Source organism: Phaseolus vulgaris, chromosome 9, assembly GCF_000499845.2.
Source record: "Phaseolus vulgaris cultivar G19833 chromosome 9, P. vulgaris v2.0, whole genome shotgun sequence".
Classification (NCBI taxonomy): domain Eukaryota; kingdom Viridiplantae; phylum Streptophyta; class Magnoliopsida; order Fabales; family Fabaceae; genus Phaseolus; species Phaseolus vulgaris.
This window is the reverse complement of record NC_023751.2, coordinates 37,541,622-37,565,721: the sequence shown is the minus strand read 5'-3', so window position 1 is coordinate 37,565,721 and position 24,100 is coordinate 37,541,622. Positions and strand designations below refer to the sequence as shown.

The window sequence follows — 24,100 nt, the reverse complement described above, 5'->3', positions numbered from 1 at the left end:
ATGTAATAAATAAAATTCCAACTTCAATAATCATATGTCTTTTCATAATCTACCAAAAACATAAATGAAACATAAAAATGACCTTCTGAGTATCTAAATCCAAATAATATAACAACAGTTTCTGAATTTCGACATCCATAAACAAACATGAAATCAAGGACAATGTTAAATTTTAAATTTTATTTTATGTTAGGTGTATATCTTAAATGATACTGAAAATTGACTTTTCCAAATAAATGGACCCACTCCTACTAGACACACCCCCTCTCCATCGTATAAAATTGGGTCCAAACTCACCTAGCGGAACCAATTGAACCTTTTAATAGTGTTAGGATTTCCAGCTGTCCACCTAATTCTTTATTTTCCTCATTAATACGCCTAGGGTTTTGTAGCCTTCAAAACCCACTCTTCCATCCACATCTACACTGCACGTTTTCTCTCCGACAGCCACGTGTGGCCTCTCACAGCCACGTGTGGCCTTCCACAGCCACGTGTGGCCTCCCACAGCCACGTGTGGCCTCAACACCAAAAGTACACTGCGGAATTCTGTTATCACTGAATTATCAAAAACCTACCAAACCTGAAATTTCAGAATAGACAAATTTGATATCAATTACAAAACTAGAAAAATCGCTTTTGGCAAGCAAGACTTCCTATCAAATAAGTTGGGTTCCATGAATATGATTTTTCTTTTTTATTTTTTCACTAACATCCACAATTTTATTTCATATATCTTTTATTATTTTATTGAGTTCATGAATCGTATATGGTAAACATTTTTTTTTTGCTGCTTATACAGATTTTATTTATTTATTTCGAGAGCTCTCCAAAAGTAGATTTTAAATTTAATTCTTGACATATGCTTTAGAGATTCAATTATTTGATAATCATGTGCCAGTCTTTTTGATAAATTAACTTTCTTTATTCGCATTATTATACCTCTTTCTACACTTTCAAACATAAAAAAAAAAAACGGTGTAACTCTAAAGTAGGGTTTTTTTTCATGTTTTACTGTACAGTGAAGGTATTTATTGAAGGTGATCAAAAGTACAGAGGAAAAATATATTTGAGTTATTGAAATTAGTGAATAACGTAATATATAAAAATTATTAAATAGAAATTTATTTTAAAAATTAAAATAATTAATTATTATAATAATAAATTAAAAATCATTTTAAATACTAAAAAAATTATTAATTTTTAAATTTATTTTTATTTTTAATAAATAGTTTTAACTAAATTAATATCCAGATTTTAACTATCAAATTTATAATCTAAAAATTAATTTAAAAATCAATAATTTGTTTAGTCTTTTAAAATAGTTTTTAATTTAATAACTATAACAACTAATTATTTTTATTTTTAAAAATTAATTTAAAAAGTAATTTTTTTTCTTTAAAATAATTTCTAATTTAAAAATTATAACTAAAATTAATTTTTATTTAAAATGTTTTTCTTGCAATACTAATTAACCCTATCCTGTTTCCTGTTCACTTATACGGTGTTCACTTATACGGATCAAAAAGTCAAATTGTGAATCTTGAAAATTAATCAAATGTAATGGAAACCATATATATCCACTAAATATTCTTCCTAGAAAGAAAAATCTCTTTTATATTTAAAGGTTTTAGATGATTGTTTATTAAGGAGATAAACAGATTTACAGAAGCAAGAAAAGAAAAGAAAAAACTTAAAATCCTTTGACAAGACAACTAAAATTGAAAAGGAAAGGTCTTAAAGATGTATGATAGTGAGATTGAAAAGCATAAAAAGGTAGGTAGTGAAGTGGAAGAAGAGAGGCATTTAGAAAATCCCAGTGAGAAGATTTGCAGCAGTGGAGATAGCAGCTCCTGTGATAGCACATTGCACAATCTGTTCATGGTTCGAATCATCCAATGTAAGTGCAAGGGTCGCCCCTGTGATTGCTCCCGCAACTGCGCTGTTTTTCTGCATCAAATATAATCAAATTATAGAGAATGGATCAAGAACATAAACATGAAACCAAGAGAGAAAAAAAGTGCTACCCAGTCATGAGCTCCACGAGCTTCCTTCAACCCATATGTCAGACCTGAATACAATCCTGCAGCCACTCCTGCGTTTCAAAGAATCTTTTAAGCTCCACTACGTAAATAGGGAAAGAAATCGTGCAACACTTGACAAATTGACAAATTCAAATTTGAGATATTATAAAACATAACCTAACTCTACCTCATAAAACATAAAACATTACCTCATAAAACATAAAACATAAAACTGTCATGTCCTAACTTAACCTCGTAGATTTGCCTCATTTATTTGCCTCATTTATATGCCTCATTTATAGAAAACCTCATAGAGTTGCACTCATTTATGAAGATTTGCCCTCATTTATAGAAAACCTCATAGATTTGCACTCATTTATATGAAAATGAAATGTCTCAGATAAATGTCTCAATTAACCAAATAAGCCCATATGGGTATTCCAGATAAACTCTCTTAATATATGGAATCTCCAAACAGAAGAAAATAGAATAGGCAAAACAAGAGGAAAATAGAAAATATTGAAACTCAATTTGTCATTTGTACCTTTGGCAAATCGAAGTTATTAGACAGCTTAAAGCAATCACTGATTCTAGAAAATTCACATTTTAATATAACATAAGCAAATGCTGTCCTGATTAGGTAGAGGGAAATTTGAAATACCCCATTGTAAGGACTCTTTGCCCGTGCTCTTCACCTGAGGATTAGACAGATAAAACAACAAAATTAACAGAAAAAAAATATATATTATACAGATGATCACTCTCAGATTTACAATTCATGTTCACTTGAGGTAAACATTATAATTAAAAACTCACCATGGCCTCCAGAGATTTGTTACTGGTCTCTCCTAAATGCACAAACAGAAAAGAACAAAACATCAATACTAAGACAAATCAGAGCTTTCCACCCCACAGATGTTCAGTACAAGAATGGTAAGAGAGGGAAATAAAGAATTGAACAGAATTTCTTCTCTTTTATTCTTCTTTATTGGGTGTCAATATATATTTGTAACTCCAATAATTCTTTGAAATATCCATATTCCGGTGGACTCACACTTCACTTGAGAAAGAAAAATAAAGAGTAAAAATGAAAGCAATGGTTATTAAAACTCCATGATGACGAATCTGGCATGATGTACCTCTAAGACCTGGCAACTGATTTTTCTTTGTGCTTGAAACTTCTGCAGGCAAACCAGTGCTATTTGCCCCGTTACCTGCGAATATGCATATCATGTTTTTGTTTAGAAATCGGACAACATTTGCAAGAAAAGAAGAAGGAGGAAGTAAATGAAAAATAATATAGAAAGAGAGAGAAAGTGGAAGAGTGTTTGTGGACCTTCAACAGCTGTGAAATAAGCCTCGCGGGAGACAGCTTGAAGGGCTCCTATCTGAAAGAAAAAAAGCATGCATGCGTTGATGGAAAAGGAAGAAAGAGAAAGAAAAGGGTATTGTGAGAGAGAAGAGGTTAAAGATAGATACTCCAGAAGCTTTGACGAAGCTCTCGAGGATGCGGTTGAGAAGAGGGTGTCCAAGATCGAAGAGTCCTTTCTTGTCGAAGTTGCAGAGTTCATCAAGAAGAGACCGAGTCTCCAAGTTAGAACTGGTGTTCAGATTCATCTTCTTATCTTAGCTATGATTGATTCAGTTCACAAGTGGGAAGGGAGAAACTCAGTGTTGGTAGTAATAGCAGCAATGACGTGAATCAAAGAATACTGTGTAGAAGAGTGGGGAAGGTTAGAGGACACGTGGCACGTGACACGTGGCTTGTGAGGCTACGAGAACGCGAAGACGGTGCCAACTGTTAATGCCTACGACCAGCTCCTCTTCTGCACATTTTACAAATTCAACTCCCTATATTCTTTATTTATTATAAATAATTAAAAATAATTCATATTTTTTAAATTTTAACTTTTTCATTATGTATTATTGCATTGTATTACGTATATACAATATCTTTTTAATTTACAAAACAAATACACTTCAACCTATTTTAAAATTCCTTCAATAAATAGATAAACTATTCATATATTAAATAAATAGTTTAAACAAGATACATTAATTGTGCGTTTAGTTTATAGAGATAATTTTCCACGTTTTTTATGTCATGTTGAAAATTAATAGTTATAAGTTTGATACCTCAAACATGAATACTAACCTTAAATGTAAATTATTTTAGAATGAAGTTAGTAACACTTCCGCTGAGAATTCTTTTTGTTTGTCTGATTCCCTAGTGTTATTCTTATCCATTAGAATTTTAAGGGAATTTGAGCCTGCTAAATACAAATAATGTAAGTAGTTTAGAATATATTCTAATAATTTAAATTCATTTTTCCACTATAATTCTATTGTATTCACAATTTTTAAAAAAAGGTTCAGTATCCAATGTTATAACCTTCAGCTTGCATTTATCTAAACTAGATAATACGATATGCCCAATTTGATAAATTAAAAATTAGAAGCATCACTCTACACGTCTATTATATTACATGATCTACCACTAGTTAAAATTTATTAAAAACTATAAATATTAAGAGTATAATTCACCAAAGATTTTTCACTATAATAAATAATAAATTTCAGTAAAGAAAGTATTAAAAAATTGTGTTGGTAGAATTAATAGATTTTAAAGAATTAAGAAGCGGTCTTGGGCGAAAACTAAGCAACGATGGCAGAACTATATGGGAGTTCCAATGCATACGTTACAATTCATTAGATTTACATTGGATCATGTATTCTTCTAAGTACATTTTGGGAGAAAATGGCCCTAGAAAATCACTGCACATATCCCCTACATCACATTCACCACCAACATTGGGGAGGAGAAAAAAAGGTAAAACCTGTGTAGGGCGAATATTGGCGCCCTCTATGAATAAGTTAATATAACTTTTATAATGATAAGGTGATCAAACCCCCCAACCCAGAATCCTCTGCAGAATTGAAAAAAGAGCTGTAAGAGGTTGAGAAGGAAAGGTAAAAGAGAATTATTGCTGGTGAATGTTACACAAATGCAACAGTTACCATGCTCAGAGCCTGAAAAGCCTACTAAGGCATAGGAGCAGATCGAAGTTGCTGCATAATATCTTGCACTGTACAGTATTTCCACAATTCATCCATAGAATGAATAATCAGAACTTACCCCCTTAGTAGAATGCAATCCTCACATTAGCACAGCAACCACTTTGCACCAGCAAATCCATTGGCCACAAACAATCTGCCTGACTCTGGTTTGAAAATCTTAAGATCCATTAACAGCCATCTCTGGTGGGGATTTTGGTGAAACCATTGTATGTTCCTCACCACCCAACTGTCCGTTGTCAGGTGTGCCGTACAACCTATCAGAAGAATTTCTACATGCAGCAGTTTCTTTCTCTATATGGTTCACCTCAGCCGATGCATTGTTATTCTCATAGCAGCTTCCAGAAACATGTTGCTCCTTTTCTTGATTATCCTCTATACAAGGAACAGTAATAAAGTTGACTAAAGGTTTCTTACGAGGTAGAACAGCCTGGCTCAAAGTTGAACACAAGGCAGCAAAAACACGATCTTTAGATTTTGAATTTTTTGACAACTTTGGCATCTGTAAAATCTCGACCTTCGACAATTTTCTTTTCAGCCTGAGAGACTCCATTGTTCCTTCATACTCTTCAGAGGCTTCTGGCTTATTCCTTGATGGTGGCCTGTAGTTTTCGTCATCCTCATCATCATCGTAGTCAACCAGCCCACCAGATCTTGGACTGAAAATCATGAGAAATGCATTATACCTTACAGAAGATGATGCTGTCCAAATTAAATAGACCAATAAAATACAATGAAAAACAAGTATACCTTAACTTTGAGTAGCTTCTAGCATCTCCATTGGATAAGGCAGCTTGCCGTTGTTTCACTTTCTGATTATGTGAATTGGATGCCGAGGTTGTATCCTCTTCATCACTGATTAACAACCAAATGTCTGGAGACTCAATGCCAGTTGTACAAAAATCTCCTACCATAAATGTGAAAGGGATATATACCTGTCCTCGTTGAAGTAGTCTTCCTCTTCTTTCTCCGGAGCACGCTCATCAAGTCGTCTTCGAAGGTCACTCAAAATAGAAGTGTCATTCGTCCCATCATTCTCCAAACACTGAAGCAAGCACATAATCTTGAGTCAAAATTGTACTTCGTAAAGTGTGGGTGAATAAAAATTGGAAATACCTGCTCATATTTTATTTTCAATGAATGAATGGAAACCAAGTACTCAAATTTCACTAACTGGTCCCAGAAAGAATCAACTATATACTTCAGCAATAGTTTCATATTCTCCTGCATTATGCAATACTATCAGTTCAAAATTGCCCGAGGTAATGATATCCACAATGAATACATACAAAAGAATGATACCTTACGAATATACTCAAAAAGTTCAAGAACAGCTGAATTGAGCAGATTGTAGCGATTACCATTAGCAACAAAGGCATCTACAATTGGTTTCAGAAGATCACTTCTAACGAAATGATTTATAAGATGCTCATCCTGCAGGGCAACACTCAAAACTGTTACATGTACTGCAAGAGACAATTAACCATATTCACAAGAAACAAGAATCATACAAGGAAGTTAAAAAAATAGAATCAAGTAGTAATATCCTAAAACAAGATAATTAATTTCACATAAAAAGATTCAACCAACTATCTTAAAGGTTGAGTTTCAAAAATAATACCATGAGAACAAGTTATACAAAAGAGTTAGTGATAACAATTTACATTAAAGATACCAGCATAAACAACTTAATGCAGCTATAACAAAGTAAACTAAATTGCCCAAAAGTTACATTCTGGCTAACTGATATCTTCCGCCCCTCTTGAAAATGAAAGGTCGGAGAATAGCCTGATTAAAAAGAAAAAATTACAGCCATTTTTACAGTTATCAAAAAAGATGCTCCCAAACAGCCCAGATTTCATACTCCAAGGTCCTCAAACCTAGTTTCCTTCTCAATAAAATTAAATGTAATAAGCTCCAAATTGACAAAATGTACAACTCAACAATTCGTCCATAGAAGCTTATGGAAAGAAATAACAGAGAATAAAATAAGTTATAGGTTCCACATACAAATGATTTCCAATATTCCACTCTATATTTCATAACTTCAGACCATTCTCAAGCTTAAATCACTAACATTACTAGTCAATATGCCCTACCCTAAAAAATAAATAAATCAGTAAAGCGCCTCCTTAAAAATAAATACACAGGTATCAAGGTTCATTCTGTAATGATTGGGGGAAGGGGTTTTATTTTCTGTTGATATAAGGCTGTAAGTGTAAGACCTATATGAACCCTAAAATTACAAGCCTGTGGCAGAATATCAAGATTGAGTTGATACATATAGAGTTGGGGAAGGGGGATCTTCATCTGACATTTGCATGGCCAAAGTCAAAACAGACAGTATCTGCACAAACATTTAAACATACATGACGTGAGAGAATAGCACGAACAAACCGAACAGCGCCAACAACAAGGTATTTTTCTCTTCTCCGTGACAGTAACAGAATTTTCTCCATTACTTTATTCAAAAGAAAGTTACACCTGCAAAAAAAAGAGACCCATGTCTCAATCACATTAAGTGATCAACTACATAAAGTCATTCAGATTACTGCCTGGCAAGAAGGAAATACTTTATCCTGTATGGGTGGTGTAGAACGCAAAAGCATAGCAATTCACATATGTTTGATAGTATCTCTGGCTTTGTCCCACTCTGACACTTTACTTGGCTATTCACATGAACATTTTCTGTAGGACATGATGCTGTTATCACATCAATCAGTTGACTCAGATGCTTCTCATAGAAAATATCGATAATAGTATCCCTCTGTCAAGTAAAACTGAAAAGTTAATAAAAAAAAACTCCAGTATAACCATCTAATAACACAAGAATGAGACACATAATGCATAGCATACCAGCTTCTCAGAAACAAAATCAACAGATTATTAAATTAACACAACTCATTTTTCAAAATTTGCAACCTGCGCAAACAAACTAAAATGAGAAATAAGAGAACGAAACCAATCCCACAATTAATTTCAACAATCTAGCTTGTCCAAGTCCAACATCTCAATGTAAAATTTGCACGACAAGCAAAAAGAACAACTAATAGGACAGTCTAGTATAGCATCTTCAAACCCAGGTTGCTATGTTAATCTCAAAACCTAGCTCAAAGAGGGAGGGCTATACCCTCGTTTGATACACTATTTTAGTCGTCAAGTCAGTATGGAAACTACTACTACTCACTTACACCAGAAATGTGTTCTTGAATTCTGTAATAGTAAACAAGAAAAGGAAAAAATAAAATGGTAGTACATGACTCAATTCGAGGAAGTAAGACCAATATTAGAGGCCTGCCCATCTAATTCCTTCACAATAGTTTCTTCCAACAACTACATGCGGAGTCCCTCAGACCCCCTACCAATCCAATTATCACAAGATGCAACCTCTTCTAAACAGTAACAGGAAGCTGCATAGTAGCTCTATGAAAAATTCAACACCACAAAATCTAATTATAAGATGAGGATTGCCCCTTTTTGTATACTATAGTTTTTCTATACTTAATCAACGTGTTCCAAAAACACCTCCTTACACGAAGGGCTGAACATTTTGGGCAATTCAATAGTGAATAACACAATAGAACCAATAACAATAGCTAAAATAGTCTCTAATAACATTTGAACCTAACTCAACCCTACTAAACCGACTTGTAAAGTGAGGTTTATATTCCAATTAGATTGCAAATGTAATAACTTATTATATCCTTTCAAATTGAATTAGTAGATTATAGAAGAAAATAAATAATACTCAAGTATTTTGCTAAAAACATTAAAAAAAAATACAATGATTTCTATAATGAAGACTATAAAAAGGGAAATAGAATATTTGTCTAAAGAGGGGAAAATGGCATTAATTATCTTCACAATGAACATCGTAAAAAACAAGATATTGTCAAAAAAAGATAATAAAAAAAAAAACTAAATATCACTATTTTATAATCAAATCCCCTTAAAAAATAGGACCTTTAATATTATATATATATATATATATGTGTGTGTGTGTGTGTGTGTGTATTGAAACATTTAAATTTAAAAAAAAATGGGGGAGGACTCCTAGTAATGTGAATAGATCCATCCTAAGCATGCCTACAATAATAATAATTAATACAATATAGTTAAAATCAAGAAAAGTAATTTTTTTTTAAATATGATTTAAATTTGAAGTAAATTCTAAAATAATAAGAATGAAATTTCACTTCCATCCTATGATCACTCCTAGGATTGTTGACTCGTTTGGGTCAAGCCAAAAATTAGTTAGAAAGCAAAGCAAAATTATGAGATCAGAGAAAAGGACCAAAGCAAACCTGTGCTCCAGATAATGAGCATGGGTCTAATAGACTGCGAAGAATCTCAAGAAACTGGCAGTGCATGTCATCTCCAAAATCTGTTATCATACCTCTAACCTGTACATTACAGAACTTGATTAAACAAAACTACTATTCAGAATCCATATTTTTTCACATTTTTATTGGGAATAAATTTCATGCACCGAAGTTTATTTCCATATATTATTAAGGCTAAACTACTATCAGGAACTATAGAAAGGTCAATATAGTGGTGCAACTTTCAATTTAACTTCCAACAAACTTGAATAAACAATACAACAATGGACTACTTATCAAGTATTTAAATTTAGGAGGTTTAGCACTTTACATTGACAATTAACAGATGCAACAAATTTTAAGAAGCATTTATTAAGAATATTTAAATGTATCATAAATAGATTATCCTGGTAGTCCTTTTAAATTCATATCCATTATTTCCATTTATTATCTAGGCTAAACTACTATCAGGAACTATAAAAAGGTCAATATATAGGTAGAACTTTCAATTTAACTTGAAGCAAATGTTTGATTAGACATGAGACTCGTGTGAACATACAACATACAGCATTCTAATATATTTCTTCTATAACAATAAACAATTATTTACCAAAGCCACGTAACTTGAATTCAAATTGCAATCTCTCTTGTACGATTTCTACATCTTCTAAGTTTTCTAAAAGCCAAAAGTTAAACCTCTGTTATTTAAATCCACTAGGACCAGCCTAGTTGGTGGGGGTTTGTATCGTTTGCAGAAAGAACCTAAGTTCTGACCTTGTCAACATCATTGTACACCAAAAATACTCTTGTCTATTCACATCCCTATACCAAAAGAATCCATTGTTTCATTCTTTAGTTCCCTTCCTTCGGCTCCACATGAGTTTGGAGCCAGACTTCTGACTACCACCACTTGAACAAGGAAACAAGTCAAAGCGTGGAACTAGCCATCTTGCAGAATAATCGGTTTCACAGTTCAGATAAACAAAAAAAATGTATATTTCAGCTACACTATTGTATTTGCTAGTCTTCTTAACACTTCAAACAAGGTATTGGCAACCAAGCAACCTGTCTCGTAAATTAAACACACAAGGAGAAAGTCATACACACACAAACACCAAGGTCATTTGATTTCCACCAGCATTCATCTAGAAAGAATATGTGACTTCATTTACATTCAAAAACTTACCAATAGTCCAAGAAGTGTAATTCCCTCCTGTCGAACAACATGAGACCGCAGAAGATTAGGATCCTGATTCAAGAAGAGAATGAGGATATCTGTTCTGCAACCATCACAACATTGCCCTCTTAATAATTAAGCTTAAATGTCAGAAGGAAAAGTAAAAAACCAAAAAGGGGAGCATCAGTACCCAGTAAGCATAAGCTTTTTGTCTTGACTTTGCAAGAGTACATCAGAGATTATGTCAAAGATACCCTCATTCATCAGATCCCTACAAACATATTTTCAAATCAATGAAACAATGAAATTTAATAAGATCCCAATAACAGAAAACTTGTAGCAGAATAAAAATGATAAATAACTAGGAATTCAGGTAGAATAATAAGGCATCCATGCTGCGATGTCAAAAAATAAATGTGAGAGCTTCCTTCCTAATAAGAATTTCATTAAAGTGCTTTCATGGAGATGGCTTTGATAATTATACATAGAACTTGCTTTCTAAAGATGTTTACTGTCGTAGAAAAATCACTGGGCATACACTTTGTGAAAAATCAAAACTGAAGACATCAAATCTTCTGTAAACAAGTATGATAATAGTTTTAAAATAAAAAATTATGGAGTAAGAAAAATTAAAAGCATACGCAAGCCATCATGGCTCCACTATTGAAGATTCCGTTACCATAAAAGAAGTAGCACTTTTAGACATGCTTGATCAAATTATTCCTTAGAAAAAAACAAAAAAACAAACTTGACAAGAATGCAATCAAACAATAGCAACTGATTTTGAAAATTGGAGAACACAAGCTTAATAGCAGGCAGACACAGTGTCAACTGTCAAGCTGTACCAGTCCACATGCTACATACCGAAAGAGTCGAAGCTGCTGCACCATCTGTAAGCTCTTGCTACAACTACAAAACTCATGCAAGAAATGAACCTGTCCACCATAAGGAGAGGCAACAATATTTAACATAAGAATCACCAGTAATGCCAATAATGAACATAAAAAATGGCATTAACATTAAAGCCGTATAACATAAAAGATAGGAAAAACACTGTATTAATATATATACATAAATACAAATAAAGGTCAAGCAGGCACGCTTCATTTGAAAGAAAATAAAATTCAAATTTGGGCCAAAATCAAATTACAATCTATTTGTCCAAACACTTCCTCCATCAGTTCCATACTATTAACGAAACTCATTAGGCATGACTTCTAAGAATAAAACAAAATGATAAAAAAGAGAATAAAAGCTCGCTGCCTGTCTATGTTCTAAGTGAGAAACAAAGGGTAAGGCAACCATTCCTTCACAAAGACTTGTAGTATGGTGCATCCTTTAAGCATAGAAGAAAAATGATAGACTAGATTAGGCATTGTGTGGTCTTTCCTGTTAATGCCCCGCATCATCTATGATATGGCCAAAGAACTACTAATAATGTCTCATGCAATCCAACTCCCTAAGGAAGATTTTGAAGTTGGTTAGGCCCAGTCAATTCTCAATTCTAAAATTTCCAATCAAAAAAGACATCTAATATTACAAGGGTACAACTAATAGAAACATATCTCATCATGGGATGGCACATGTAGTGCAACAACTGATATGGAAACTGGAGAACAGGAACTTCAGTTAAATCAGGCTGAGTTTAGCTCTAAAGCATGTGCAGTGATATGAGTTCAAAACTAAAGGAAATCCTGATGTGATTGTAGCTCTACCTATTATAGAATAAATAATGCAGCTACTTTACAGAGTCCATACATGTATAACTAACTGAACTGTATTCAGTTAGCTGCCAGGCTGTCAGATAGGAGTCAGTTATTAGCCAAGGCTCTATTAAAAAGTCATAGATTCAGAAAAATAGATAATTATGATATTATCTACATGAGTTTCACAAACCCTATCCGTACTAGTACCTTGAATAACAACACAACAGTTTATGGAGGGTGGTACCTTGAATAACAAAATGCATATTTTCCAATGTTTTGAAACAAAATCAGATTCAAGAGGGGGAGCATAAAAGATCAATAGTTAATAGAATAATGACCTAAATAAAGTGTAGAGAACAACAGGAACCATTTATTGGCATAACCTCACACTGGAATTCCGTTTCTTCTTTTAGTAAAATTTCATCAAATGGGACTGCACACACAAATAATAAGCTATGCCACCAGGAGGGGAAAAGTCAACTTAAGAAATAGCAATGTCATGCCGGAAATAGTTAAGTAGTATTTGTCATGGCCAGGAGAAAAAAAAAAGACGTACCATATTTTTCTTTGATTCAGAAGAGGTGGTGGGTGATTTTAACCTAGCAAATAACTCCTGGATAAATGTGCTGTCATCCTTCAATAAAGAAACAACCTAAAAATAACAGAGGAGTCAAAGCAAAATATAACAGTCGCTATATTAAATGTAAGCCTTCTTTCCATACAAATGAAAATCTTACAATGGCATTGTTGGCATGTACAATGGAGTTAAGATTAGCAACAGTAGCCTCATCCAAAACTCTAGCCAAAACAACATCCTAAAAGCAGTAAAAAAAGGTAAGAACCAAATTACAAATAAATAGAGTAAACAAGAAAAGGCTTAGAAGGAGCAAACCTTCAAAAAACCAACTCTATATGTCTGATGTATCTTAGACAATACAATTGAGTTTCTTATAGGTATGGCCTACAAAAGAAAATAGGTAAATACTATGAGAAAGAAGTAAAAATTTCCTGGCATACCAAGAGATCTACCTACCACCTGGATTCTCTCCCAAAATAGAATAAATAATGAGATCACAAAATTATACCTCCTTAAAAATAACATGCTCCTTTAAGAATTTACGATGATGTTGAACATGGGGAACCTTTGGATCATCTAAATGACATAACAATAGATTCAAAGAAAACCCACTTTTAGTGTTTGTTCACTACATACACCCAAAAGTGCATAAAACACAATAGGATGAATGTCAAAATACCAAAAAGCATTTCACTAGCTTGAGAAAAAAAAGTGTTTAATGAACTTACACTCAAGGGTACCAATAATGTCCATCATTAACTCATCACTGAATAAACGCTCAAAAATTTGTGTACTGTTAAGCAAAACTGCAGGAGAACAAACATATATATAAAAAATGACAAATTTCAACAAAAAGGGACTAAAATTAAAATGGCACAAAAGTGAATACTGACTGATCCCTTTGATTATTTTGAAAATCATGTGAAGGCCATCCATATTTTCCAAGTCTTCACAAACTCTGAATACTTCCATAAGTTTCCCAAAAAAATCTTGCTGCATTGGAAATACAAATTAAAAAAGGGAAAATCAAAAGGGAAAAATGGAAGGAATTTACATATTTTGATTATTAAACCTCATAATAAAAAGGGGGAAGGAAATGAAACAGGATTGACTACCTAATCATTCTAAATTTGCAAACAATATCAGAATTAGTAAATAGTAATTAATGTTAGGATATAATGGAGCAAGTAAATCAACAGCATAACCAGCATCAGTATCACATAAGTATCAACTACGATACCATACATGTTGAAAACTTATTTGGAAAAATCAGAAAGTACACTTCTCTTCCAACAAACAATAAAAACATACCCAAAAAATTTATAATCCATGGTAACTTTCATCTAAATTTATTCAACTTAGTAAGAAAAAACTAGGAATGTTACATGAACGACAAGTCATGGATGACTCAAAATAATCATCTAGTCCATCCTATCCTTCAGTCCTTTAATTACTGGGTGATCCCAAATCATGTAGAATGAAGGTGCCTAATCTATGAAGACAACGTATGCACATACATATACAAGTGATTTAATTAATCTTACATCACTTAAAATTAGTTCCGCAAGTCGTGATTGATCTGTATTGCCACTCTCAACCACCATCTGTGAACAAAAAAAGAAGAGTAACTTCAGTGAAGCATGATAGATAAGTTTAAACAATCCAAAGAATAGCATAATTTGATAACACTGCACTAAAATTCAACTGAAGTATACCATAAATTGTGTGAAATATCATTAAAAGCTATACAATAGACAATTCATGCTAGTCCCCACCCCATTATAGCCATCAGCTATCAAAAGTACAATTTGCATTCTAATGAGTGGGGTGTCAATCCATTGGAATAAGAATTGCATGCTAGCCCCTGGAATTCATTTGATAAGGTCATGCTTGTTTTAGATCTTCTATTTCCTTGAGCTTGGGTGATGGTTCAAGGATTTCCAGAAGCTCCTGTGTTATTTTGAGAGGCTTTGAAACCAATAGAGATGTTAAAAGACTTTGACTCATTGATTTAATTTTACTTGGTCATTAAAAAAATTCCCTGGACAAGTGCAAAATTCATCTAGGATTGTGTAGTTTGCAAAGCTTCTCTGTAATATTCTGATGAAGCTCTAATTACGAGGGTGCCTAATCGGTTCAGGTACAAAGGAATTAGCATGCTCTGTTACATGTTTCTTACATTCCTTTTTAGGGTATAGTTTTGAAGATTTTGTATACTCTTGCACTTGTATCTCTCCTTTTTTCTTAATAAATTCTTTTTATCAAAGATTCTATAATTGTAGGCTGACATTTTTTTGTTTAGGATAGTTTATTAACATCTAGTTGTCAAACAATCTTTAATTTGGCTTATGGACCAGGTTGGTTGTCTAATGATGATCAGCATTGGACTTTGTGCTAGAAATTAGATATAAGGTAAGAGATATTTAGTTGGCTTAGTTAGAATAGTTAGTTAGTTAGAGAAGTTAACCTGTATAAATAGAGGGAACAAAGGTAGAAGGATTCGTTCAATTATTGTTATTTGTGAATTGGGCAGGCAGCACACTGTAGAAGGAAAATCCTTGGAGGAGAATTATCTCCTTTTCTTTCGTAACCACAGCTCAGTGATGGTAGGATAGGTTCAGCTAATAAAATCTCAGTATAAGTGATAAGGAACACTACTGAAGAAAAATAATTAGTAGTGAATCCACTGTTTGAGTCTATTTATTAATGATTTATCGGAATGTGGGATTTAATTTGTTATATTGTTGGTGGTAATTCCATAAACTAATGATAATTTCACAGCAAAATGGTTCCAAAAAGTAAATCAAAAACTTGCATGGATTGATGAATTTCAATTAAATAAACGAAGGCTGTAAATCAACTGAAACAAGTACTTTCATTCAAACCTTAAGAATCAAAGGAAGCGATGACAATTCAACTGTGGGCAAGTCCCTTGACTCACTGTTCACACTATGAAATGCCTCACCTGAAATACACAGTAAACAGTAAGACCAAATGGCAATATAATTGTTTCTCCCTCCTTTTTTATCTTTACCCTGATATAAGTTAAAATTTAGATGAAATTTTGATATTTAACACAGGAACACTAAGACATCGGCTTAAATTTATAGAAATAGTCATGTCATGCCTACAAATATTAAAACATGACAGTTTTTCATAAAATATATACGAAAGCTGCAGCAATCTACACCCAAAATAATGGTAGCATCAACTCAGCTCCAGGACCAATACAGTCATATCATATGAATTCTAAATACAGCACCAAATGGCACTTAAATGGTAAAGCAGTAATTATTTAAAATTAAGAATCAGCACATCAGATAAATAAATCACTAAAACAAAAAAGTATATATATTATTATAGTAGCAGAAGCAAAAAACAACTCCTAAGAATTAAATTTTCATTAATAATAGTTAACAATAAAATAAAAAACAAAAATTAAAAAGTATTAAAAAAATCAATAATTGAAAAGGTTAATGAGATATTTAGTAGATAAAAAATGTAAACAACCTCCAGTACTAAGAGAGAATAATAAGATTCAAATTTTTCTTAACTTACTATTTAAAGTATTAAAATGCATATTCCTTTGCACATTGCAAATGTGGTCCCTGAATAAAACAAGGATATGAATTAAGATCAGTTCCATAGCAGAAAGAAAAAACATACAGAAAGATGTGAAGTATTTCAATTTTAATAGTTATTTGCTACCATATGTAAGAGCAACCACCAGGTACTTGAAAGCTAAGTGCCAGTTCAGTAGCATATTCTGGATCTCTCCATGAAATAATTGTATCTGCAAGACAAAATAGTGTCCACAGTCAAACTGATAAACACAGTGAACCTTGATAGGCTTCAAGAGCAAATGGTGCACTTCTAGTCATTACCTTCTTGTTTCCTGTAAATATCATCAGGAGAGATGCGATGCAAAAGTATGTTTTCATTGTCTTCTTCATCATAAACAAATAAACCCAGATCTTCTGATCGCTGATGCATCATTCATTGGAATAAAAAAAAAATTAGATCAATCAACCACCTATTTCTGTTTAACATCATATTGTGTTGTCAACTCTAAATTGAATCTTTATGCACTAGGAAGATGAGGATATAATGGTATTGTTATCAGATATGGTAAGACATTAATTCCCATCACTGTCACCAATCATTGAGGAAACTACATATTATAAATTATTATCTTAATAAAATGCAAAGACAAAAGCCTCTGACCATACACATAACCAGATATAAAGTGGAAGTCAAGCATACAATATAGAGAAGTGCTCATATATGCAATATAAATGTTAGTAACAAGTGAAAGCTTTTATCAAAAAGTGTGCAAACCTCCAAATAATCAACAGTGACATGCCCAGTGCCTTGGTCATCCCATTTCCCATCACCATTCAAACGATAGACCTTGACACGCTGAAATCCAATAAGAAATACTTCAGTAAAGAGGCAGTGTAAACATCTTGACCATTCAAGATATCGAGATTGAAAACAATTCCTAGTAACTTCTCCAAATGTCCATATTGTATCAAGTCAGAATTCAAAGCCATATTTTTCTTTCATTTTCCCTTTTCATTAAAACATATTATGGAGGTACAAGTGGAAGCAGTGTAAACCAAGCAGCATCAGCAAGGAAAATCACAATAGAAAAGGCTTCAACAAATAAACTAAAATGAGAATGGCTTTAATTTTCATTTTCTCTTGCACTAGTGTTGAAGAAGTAAAATTGGAAGAAATACAAACAGAAAATACACAGTACAGTAATATTATAATTTGGTTATATCTCTAGTTGATGTAACGTCTCAACAATAGACAAATAAACACACCAATAAAGAGTTGATCATATATAGCATACTGCAAAAACTGTAGGAAGAAGAGGACTACAAAAACAGCAAGTGAAATCAGTAAAAGTAACTTAGATCTAATGACCTTTATGACCACTTGATTTATGACATAAGACAACGGCATGCCATCAAATGAAAGCATTAAAAATAGTGGAGATGATCTAAAGGGAGAATTTTAAGACATGGTTTATGACATAACACAGTGCCATCCTTTGTTCAGAGCAGCTGATCACACCATGTGAAAGAAGGCCTTTTGTTGAAATTGGATAGGTAAAATACAAGTAGTGAACAAGTCAAAGTTGAATCAGATGACTAAAATGTAGATAAGCTTGGTAAAACTTTCCTAAAACGCTATTCATTTAATTTGGCTGCTTATTATAATGAATATAATACAATATTAATCCAAGAAAATGTGGTAAAAAAGCTCCATGTTCCAAATAAGCAACTTCTTCACAACTTCCTTTTTGTGCTAAAAGGGCCCTTAAATCAACTTGATTCTCTTGTCTTTTTAGAAGGGCATGATGGAAAAACTAAAAAAATACTCAATTATTTTTTGTGCAAAAAATTGTATTATGAGTTTATGATAAGTAATTTCTAACTCCCAATTAAGATGGTTAAGGATAAATGCTTAATATTAATGTGACTGCCAAGAGCCATAGTAGTCAATAGTAAATAACAGTGCAGTGTGGCTGCCCCCAGTAACACTATAGTAGGATGGCCTCCATTTGAACCCTAAATAGTATTATTTAGTTGTATATGTGCTAAAAGCAAAAACAGAGAAGAAAGAGTGATGCGTCTTTGAGTTGCAATCATTTAGTCTTATTTGCAAAGATTGAGGATGAGACAGAGAAGAGACATGGGTCTTTGAACATGCCCGATATTGGAGAGAGAACTTGCCAAAATTGATGGGTAGGCACTGGAAATGAAGAACCAACCTTTAGAAATCTGAAAACTCACCAGAAGATCAGCAGTGAGTGCTGCACATGGCAGAATTTGAACAGAGGAGTTGAGAAGCAGAAGTTGCAGAACAGAGGAAGAAGTCACGGAGCTATGGCAAAAAAGTAGAGATGACAGAAGAGAAACAAGTGATAATGAAACAGAAAATGCATCAGATTTAAGATGGGAATTTTTCAAGTTGGGCCCCCAAAAATCCCTGAAAAAGGCTGGCTTTCAGGGCCAAGCTTGAGTTTTGTCGTTTCTGGACAGTAATGCCCACTACAAATTTTGGGTGCAAAATGTGCCAACAGACAGGAGCAACACAACTGCCCTTGTAGTTGGAGAAGCAGCAGGGTGCCACAACACTCTGCTCTAGCCCTATTAACACTTGATTAATGACTACAGCGGGCAAGCAAAGAGTGTAACTGCATCAAGAGATCATAAAAATTGGAACAGGAACTAGGGCATTGCATCCTGACGTGACATACCAACAACTTTCCATGTTCGATGCCAGCCTATTTCTGGTGGTACACAATATGGAGGGGGTGGGTTGTAATACCAAATCATTTTCCTTAGAAAATGAATTTAAATCTAACTAAACTCATAAAATCTTCTTATAAGATGATACATAATGACATTTTTAGTGGATGTGGAATCTCCAACACACCTCTTTATGTCGAGGACTAACTCAAACATGGAAATACAAAGGTAACCGATGGCGGGTGGCACAATAAGTCCAACAACCCTTGCTAGGATAGGGTTTGAAGGGCTCTAATATCATCTTAGAAAGTAAACTTTAAGTTTAACCCAATTTTACAAAATCGACTTATAAGATGTTATTTGCACCCATTTATATATTATAATTTGGTCATATCAGTAGTTAATGTGTTGGCCACCTCATGTTCGAACATGGGAATAAAAGTAGAACCTATAGGGGGTGGTACGATAGACTCAACAACTCTTGCTGAGATAGGATTTGATTGGCACTAATATCTTCTTAGAAAGTGTACTTTATACCTAACTAACTATCAAAATCAGCTTGTAAGATGTCGTTTACACTCAATTATATAGTATAATTCTATCATAAATCATAACCACAAGGTAAAAGAAAGTGTAAACACAACCCTAAACCACCACGAGTAATCTTCACCTTTTTCCTTAACTTTGAGAATACTTTTTATCCACCCTCATTCCATAAATCCTTAACACTATCAATTTTTTGTGACCTATTAAATTTAATATAAAAGATGAAAGAACATTTAATATACAATACTAAATTTTACTAATTATTTAGATATGAAAATGTTAAATATTTTTTTAATTCAAAGCATTATAAATGCTTAGCATTTTATTTGACACACCTATTCTTATTCCCTTATACAGTGCTCCATATAAGCACTCGTCAGCAAACCTATTATCAACTAATCATCCAAATCCAATCACGAATTAATAAAGGGCCTTGACTATCACATCACAGCCAATATGTCGGAAATCCTACTTTTTATTATCTCCTAACATACCATATAAGTTGATACTTGATACTATAAACAATCTTCGAATGGAAACTCTTTCTAGAATTTAAAAAAAAAATTAAGAGGAAAATCAAAACAATTAATAGTTTATCACACCAACAAGATACAACATAAAATGCGCATTCAAGCATGAGCACTCTCCCCCACTTCGTTGCCTTTCATGTTTCTAAAAATATCAACCAAGTAAAGCATTGCATAAAGCATAACACTAACTGAGTGATAACTAAAGATACACAGTGAACCGCTCCAACTGAATACACAAGCAGTAACACTTACTCGCACGTTCACCAATTCATCAACAAAAACAAATCGATACGGGAACTATGAACACGTCGAATAGAAAAAGCAAAATGCAATTCCATCCACTAAAACTCGAGGATAAAGCCTAGAAGCTTTCAACTACACATAAAGCACACTTGCCTGCATCGAATTAGCGTTTGTCTGCGATTTCTCCGGGGCGCCCATTGCAGACAGAGCTAAAAATTTCAAAGCAAAAAAAAAAAAAGAGATACTGAATTTTGGGGTTCAAATTAGGGTTTGGAGGAGGAAAGTAGCTTGAAAGGAGATAAGAACTATAGCAAGGGAATCGAGCTTGGGGGATCAACAGGAAACCCTAACCGCCATTGACGTAGCATGGTGAAGGTTCCACATGTACACTCTCTTCTTTCTCTCTCATATATAATATTCTCCGTGCAAGAGTGTGTTTCCGAGACTTTGATTATGCAAAAGGAGAAACAGAAAACACATACGCCTCAGGAAATACCGAAAACACCACTATGTTCCCGCTGAAATTACTAAAACGCCATTGGCTACTGACATTCGCTTTACACGTGTTCGTCGCTGGATGGATACCGACTCACTAATTCCGTTGGTCTAAATTAGTTTGACTTATATCTATTTTTCATTTCCGAAATAATAAGGAATTTTAGTTTTATCTTTATTTTTTTATAAATATTCTTTTTAACAGTTCGTCTTTACTTATTGGAAAATTCAAAAATTATGGTCAATCTAGAAAACATTTATTGCAGTCCAATTTCAAAATATAATATTTTAAAAATAAAATAAAACAAATATTATTTCTCCAATTCAAAATAGTTTATTTCACCAAAATCGAAATTAATACATTCTATAAAATCTATATTAATGATTATAATTTTACATACATTAAATATATATATATAAACTAAATTTACATTCATTTTATAGAAACTAAATAAATTCATTACGAATTAAATTTTAAAAATTATATCATAAAAATGAACTTCAATTATATTTTAAAAATATATAATTACGACTTATTTAAAAACATTATAATTAGGATGTGATTTGACTTTATATTTATCCTAAGAACAAAAAGTATTATATTTTTAGTATTCAATTCGTCTAAGCACCAAGTGATATATTTAAGTGATTCCTTAAGGTTGTATCTATTTTCAAACACTCACATTCTATGTGGAAGAAGACATGATCAGCTTCATTTCTCGAAAAGATTTGAGTTTTTCTTTAGAAGATAAGATAACTCATGGAATTTTTGGCAACATATTTAAGAGATTTTGTCGTCATTAATCCTTATTAAGTAGTTGTGACATGTGTGTTTCATCTAGGTGAGATTGATTGCATGTTTTGCGTAATTACCCATATATGTCAACTTTATATTTATTATGTTTTTTTTATTGTCTCATTATTGGAACCAATGTCCTTATTTTGTTGAATAAAATCTTTAAGCTTAATATGTGTGAGTTATGGATTTGATTATCAAGAAATCAAGAAATTTATTAAATAGTAATCAAAATTAGAAAAAAAATAATTAGTCATTATATTAATAAAATTAGATATTATTTTAAAAACTAAAAACTAATTTGTATCTAAAGTGATTTTTATTGTTAAGTTGGTATCTAAATTAGCTATCAGGATTTCAACTATTAATATTTTAGATTCTAAATTGGTCTCAAATAATTTTTTAGAGACTAATTTATATTCTAAAATATTAATAGATAAAACATTGGTAGCTAATGGTTAGATACTAATTTAAAAAATATTTTATAAATTTTATTAACAATAGAAACTACTTTAGATATTAATAATGTTTTTAGTCTCTAAAATGATCTATAATTTAGTCTCATAGTAACTAATTATTTTGGTCTCTAAAATTAGTTGCAATGTGATTATTTGCTTGTAGTGAATAATGCACTCTTGGAGCATACAATATATATGTAAAAGGATTAGGAGTCACGTGTTAACTTTATAATGTTTAGTGTTAAGTTCTCTTATTTGATACAAATTTTTTAAATTACTCTATCTATGCCTTTTCTCATGCTCAACGTGCATGGAAACTACTACAACATTCACATATTGTAGATATTAGCTTATAAATTTGGTGGGCCACTAAATGTTTAGTTTCTCTAAACATTTTAGGTTGGGTGATCACCTTTTGGTGAAAATATTAGCTTTTGGTTACTATTTAATGATTTTTTTTACTGATGGTCAACTCCATTTTTTGAAAAGGTTTGAATTTTTCTTTAGGAGGTGACTTGTGGAATTTTTGTCAACATATTTAAGAGATTTTGTTGTCATTTATCATTGTTAAGTAGTTGTTACAAATGTTTTGATCCATGTGAGATTGATCGCATGTTTTGCATAATTACCCATTTCAACTTTATATACATTTTTGTGTGTTTTTTTATTGTCTCATTATTGGAATCAATGTCTTTGTTTTGTTGAATCAAAACTTCAAGCTTAACTATGTAGGAGTTATCATGTGTAGGGTTTGATTATGAAGGAATAGTATGTTGATCAAGGATGATCTTGAAGCTTTGATGTCTTCAAATTCATGGTGTTTGATGGAAGGTTGGAGTTGTTGTGTGTGAGTGGGTTTTGGGTGGAATGATGTGTAATTCACTATTTGTTTGAATCTAAAACAATTTGGAATCAAAACCTTTTTGAAAAAAAATTGTTTTGTGAAGAAGTGGAAAAACAACCAATTGTTTAGTCGTTTCTATCGGTTGTTTATCACTTAAAGGTTTTTGAAAAGGGTTTGAAACTATTTGACTTGGTTGACTTTGTTAGAATGTATGGCTTTAAACTAGAGGGGGGGTGAATGGTTTAAAGATGTTTTTCGAAAACTTTTAAGCCCTAAATGAAATTACTTCGAGAATATCTTGATTAAGAAATCAGTTTTTCAAAACACAAAGCAAAAGGCACAGCACCAGAAAAACAATCGGTTGTTTCGCAGAAACAATCGGTTGTTTATACCAGTTTACAAATATAAAAACTGATTTAAAGAGTTAAGGGATAGAGAAAATGCACACAGAGATTTATACTGGTTCACTCTAAACCCAGAGCTACATCCAGTCTTCACAGAAACCACTGAGGAATTCCACTAAGTAATCAAACCTAGATCACTTACACCAAACCAAAGAAGTGACCTTGATCCCCTCAAGACACACACTCCTCTTGGTCAACACACCAACACTAAGAATGTTGATCTTGATCCCCTCAAGAACACACAACACTTCTCAGCAAACACACAAGGTTTCTTTCAACAAATACAAGGATTACACTTGTTACAGAATGAAATTTGAAATCAATACAAGAGAAAATCCTAGCTCACACACTTTGATCAATCACAATCTCTAAGCAATCTCAACTTTTCAAAAACTCAAAATCAGTGAAAAACTCAAATTTGTTTTTCTGTATATATCAAAGATGTTGTTTGTTATCAAATCTTAACAAACTATTAATTGCCTTTAAAGATTGGTCAAAGCATTAAAAACTGGAGCGTAAATAGTTAGAAAATCATTTAATGCTCAATCAAAGCACAAACCATTTTTCTGTTATGGTACCAAAACAAACAATCGGTTATTTCTACGAATCAATCAGTTGTTTTGGTTTTGACAGCAAGTCAACC

General features: G+C 32.5%; 2 protein-coding genes across 3 annotated transcripts; both read right to left on the bottom strand.

Moving 5' to 3' along the window:
- Positions 1–1,699: 1,699 nt before the first annotated feature.
- Positions 1,700–3,847, bottom strand: LOC137823163 (outer envelope pore protein 16-2, chloroplastic). Its single transcript, XM_068628315.1, has 7 exons — positions 3,501–3,847; positions 3,358–3,409; positions 3,161–3,235; positions 2,838–2,869; positions 2,683–2,716; positions 2,025–2,092; positions 1,700–1,947 (listed from the first exon to the last, which is right to left on the bottom strand). The coding sequence occupies exons 1-7, from the start codon at positions 3,636–3,638 to the stop codon at positions 1,804–1,806; spliced, it is 543 nt and encodes a 180-aa protein (XP_068484416.1). The 5' UTR covers positions 3,639–3,847; the 3' UTR covers positions 1,700–1,803.
- An 869-nt stretch (positions 3,848–4,716) lies between these two features.
- LOC137823162 (uncharacterized) lies at positions 4,717–20,924 on the bottom strand. 2 transcript variants are annotated; one of them, XR_011083073.1, is made up of 26 exons: positions 20,812–20,910; positions 20,614–20,669; positions 17,217–17,297; positions 16,763–16,862; positions 16,587–16,671; positions 16,437–16,486; positions 15,764–15,843; positions 14,423–14,482; positions 13,772–13,871; positions 13,607–13,684; positions 13,387–13,454; positions 13,194–13,262; positions 13,039–13,116; positions 12,858–12,953; positions 11,460–11,530; positions 10,786–10,866; positions 10,605–10,698; positions 9,401–9,499; positions 7,670–7,863; positions 7,466–7,580; positions 6,399–6,530; positions 6,213–6,320; positions 6,032–6,141; positions 5,847–5,951; positions 5,040–5,755; positions 4,717–4,948 (listed from the first exon to the last, which is right to left on the bottom strand). XR_011083073.1 is itself a non-coding variant. In XM_068628314.1 (25 exons), the coding sequence occupies exons 1-25, from the start codon at positions 20,867–20,869 to the stop codon at positions 5,257–5,259; spliced, it is 2,667 nt and encodes an 888-aa protein (XP_068484415.1). In that variant the 5' UTR covers positions 20,870–20,924; the 3' UTR covers positions 4,717–5,256. The 2 variants fall into 2 exon arrangements, 1 of the variants encoding a protein (XP_068484415.1); XM_068628314.1 differs by having other exon boundaries at positions 4,717–5,755; positions 20,812–20,924.
- Positions 20,925–24,100: the final 3,176 nt, after the last annotated feature.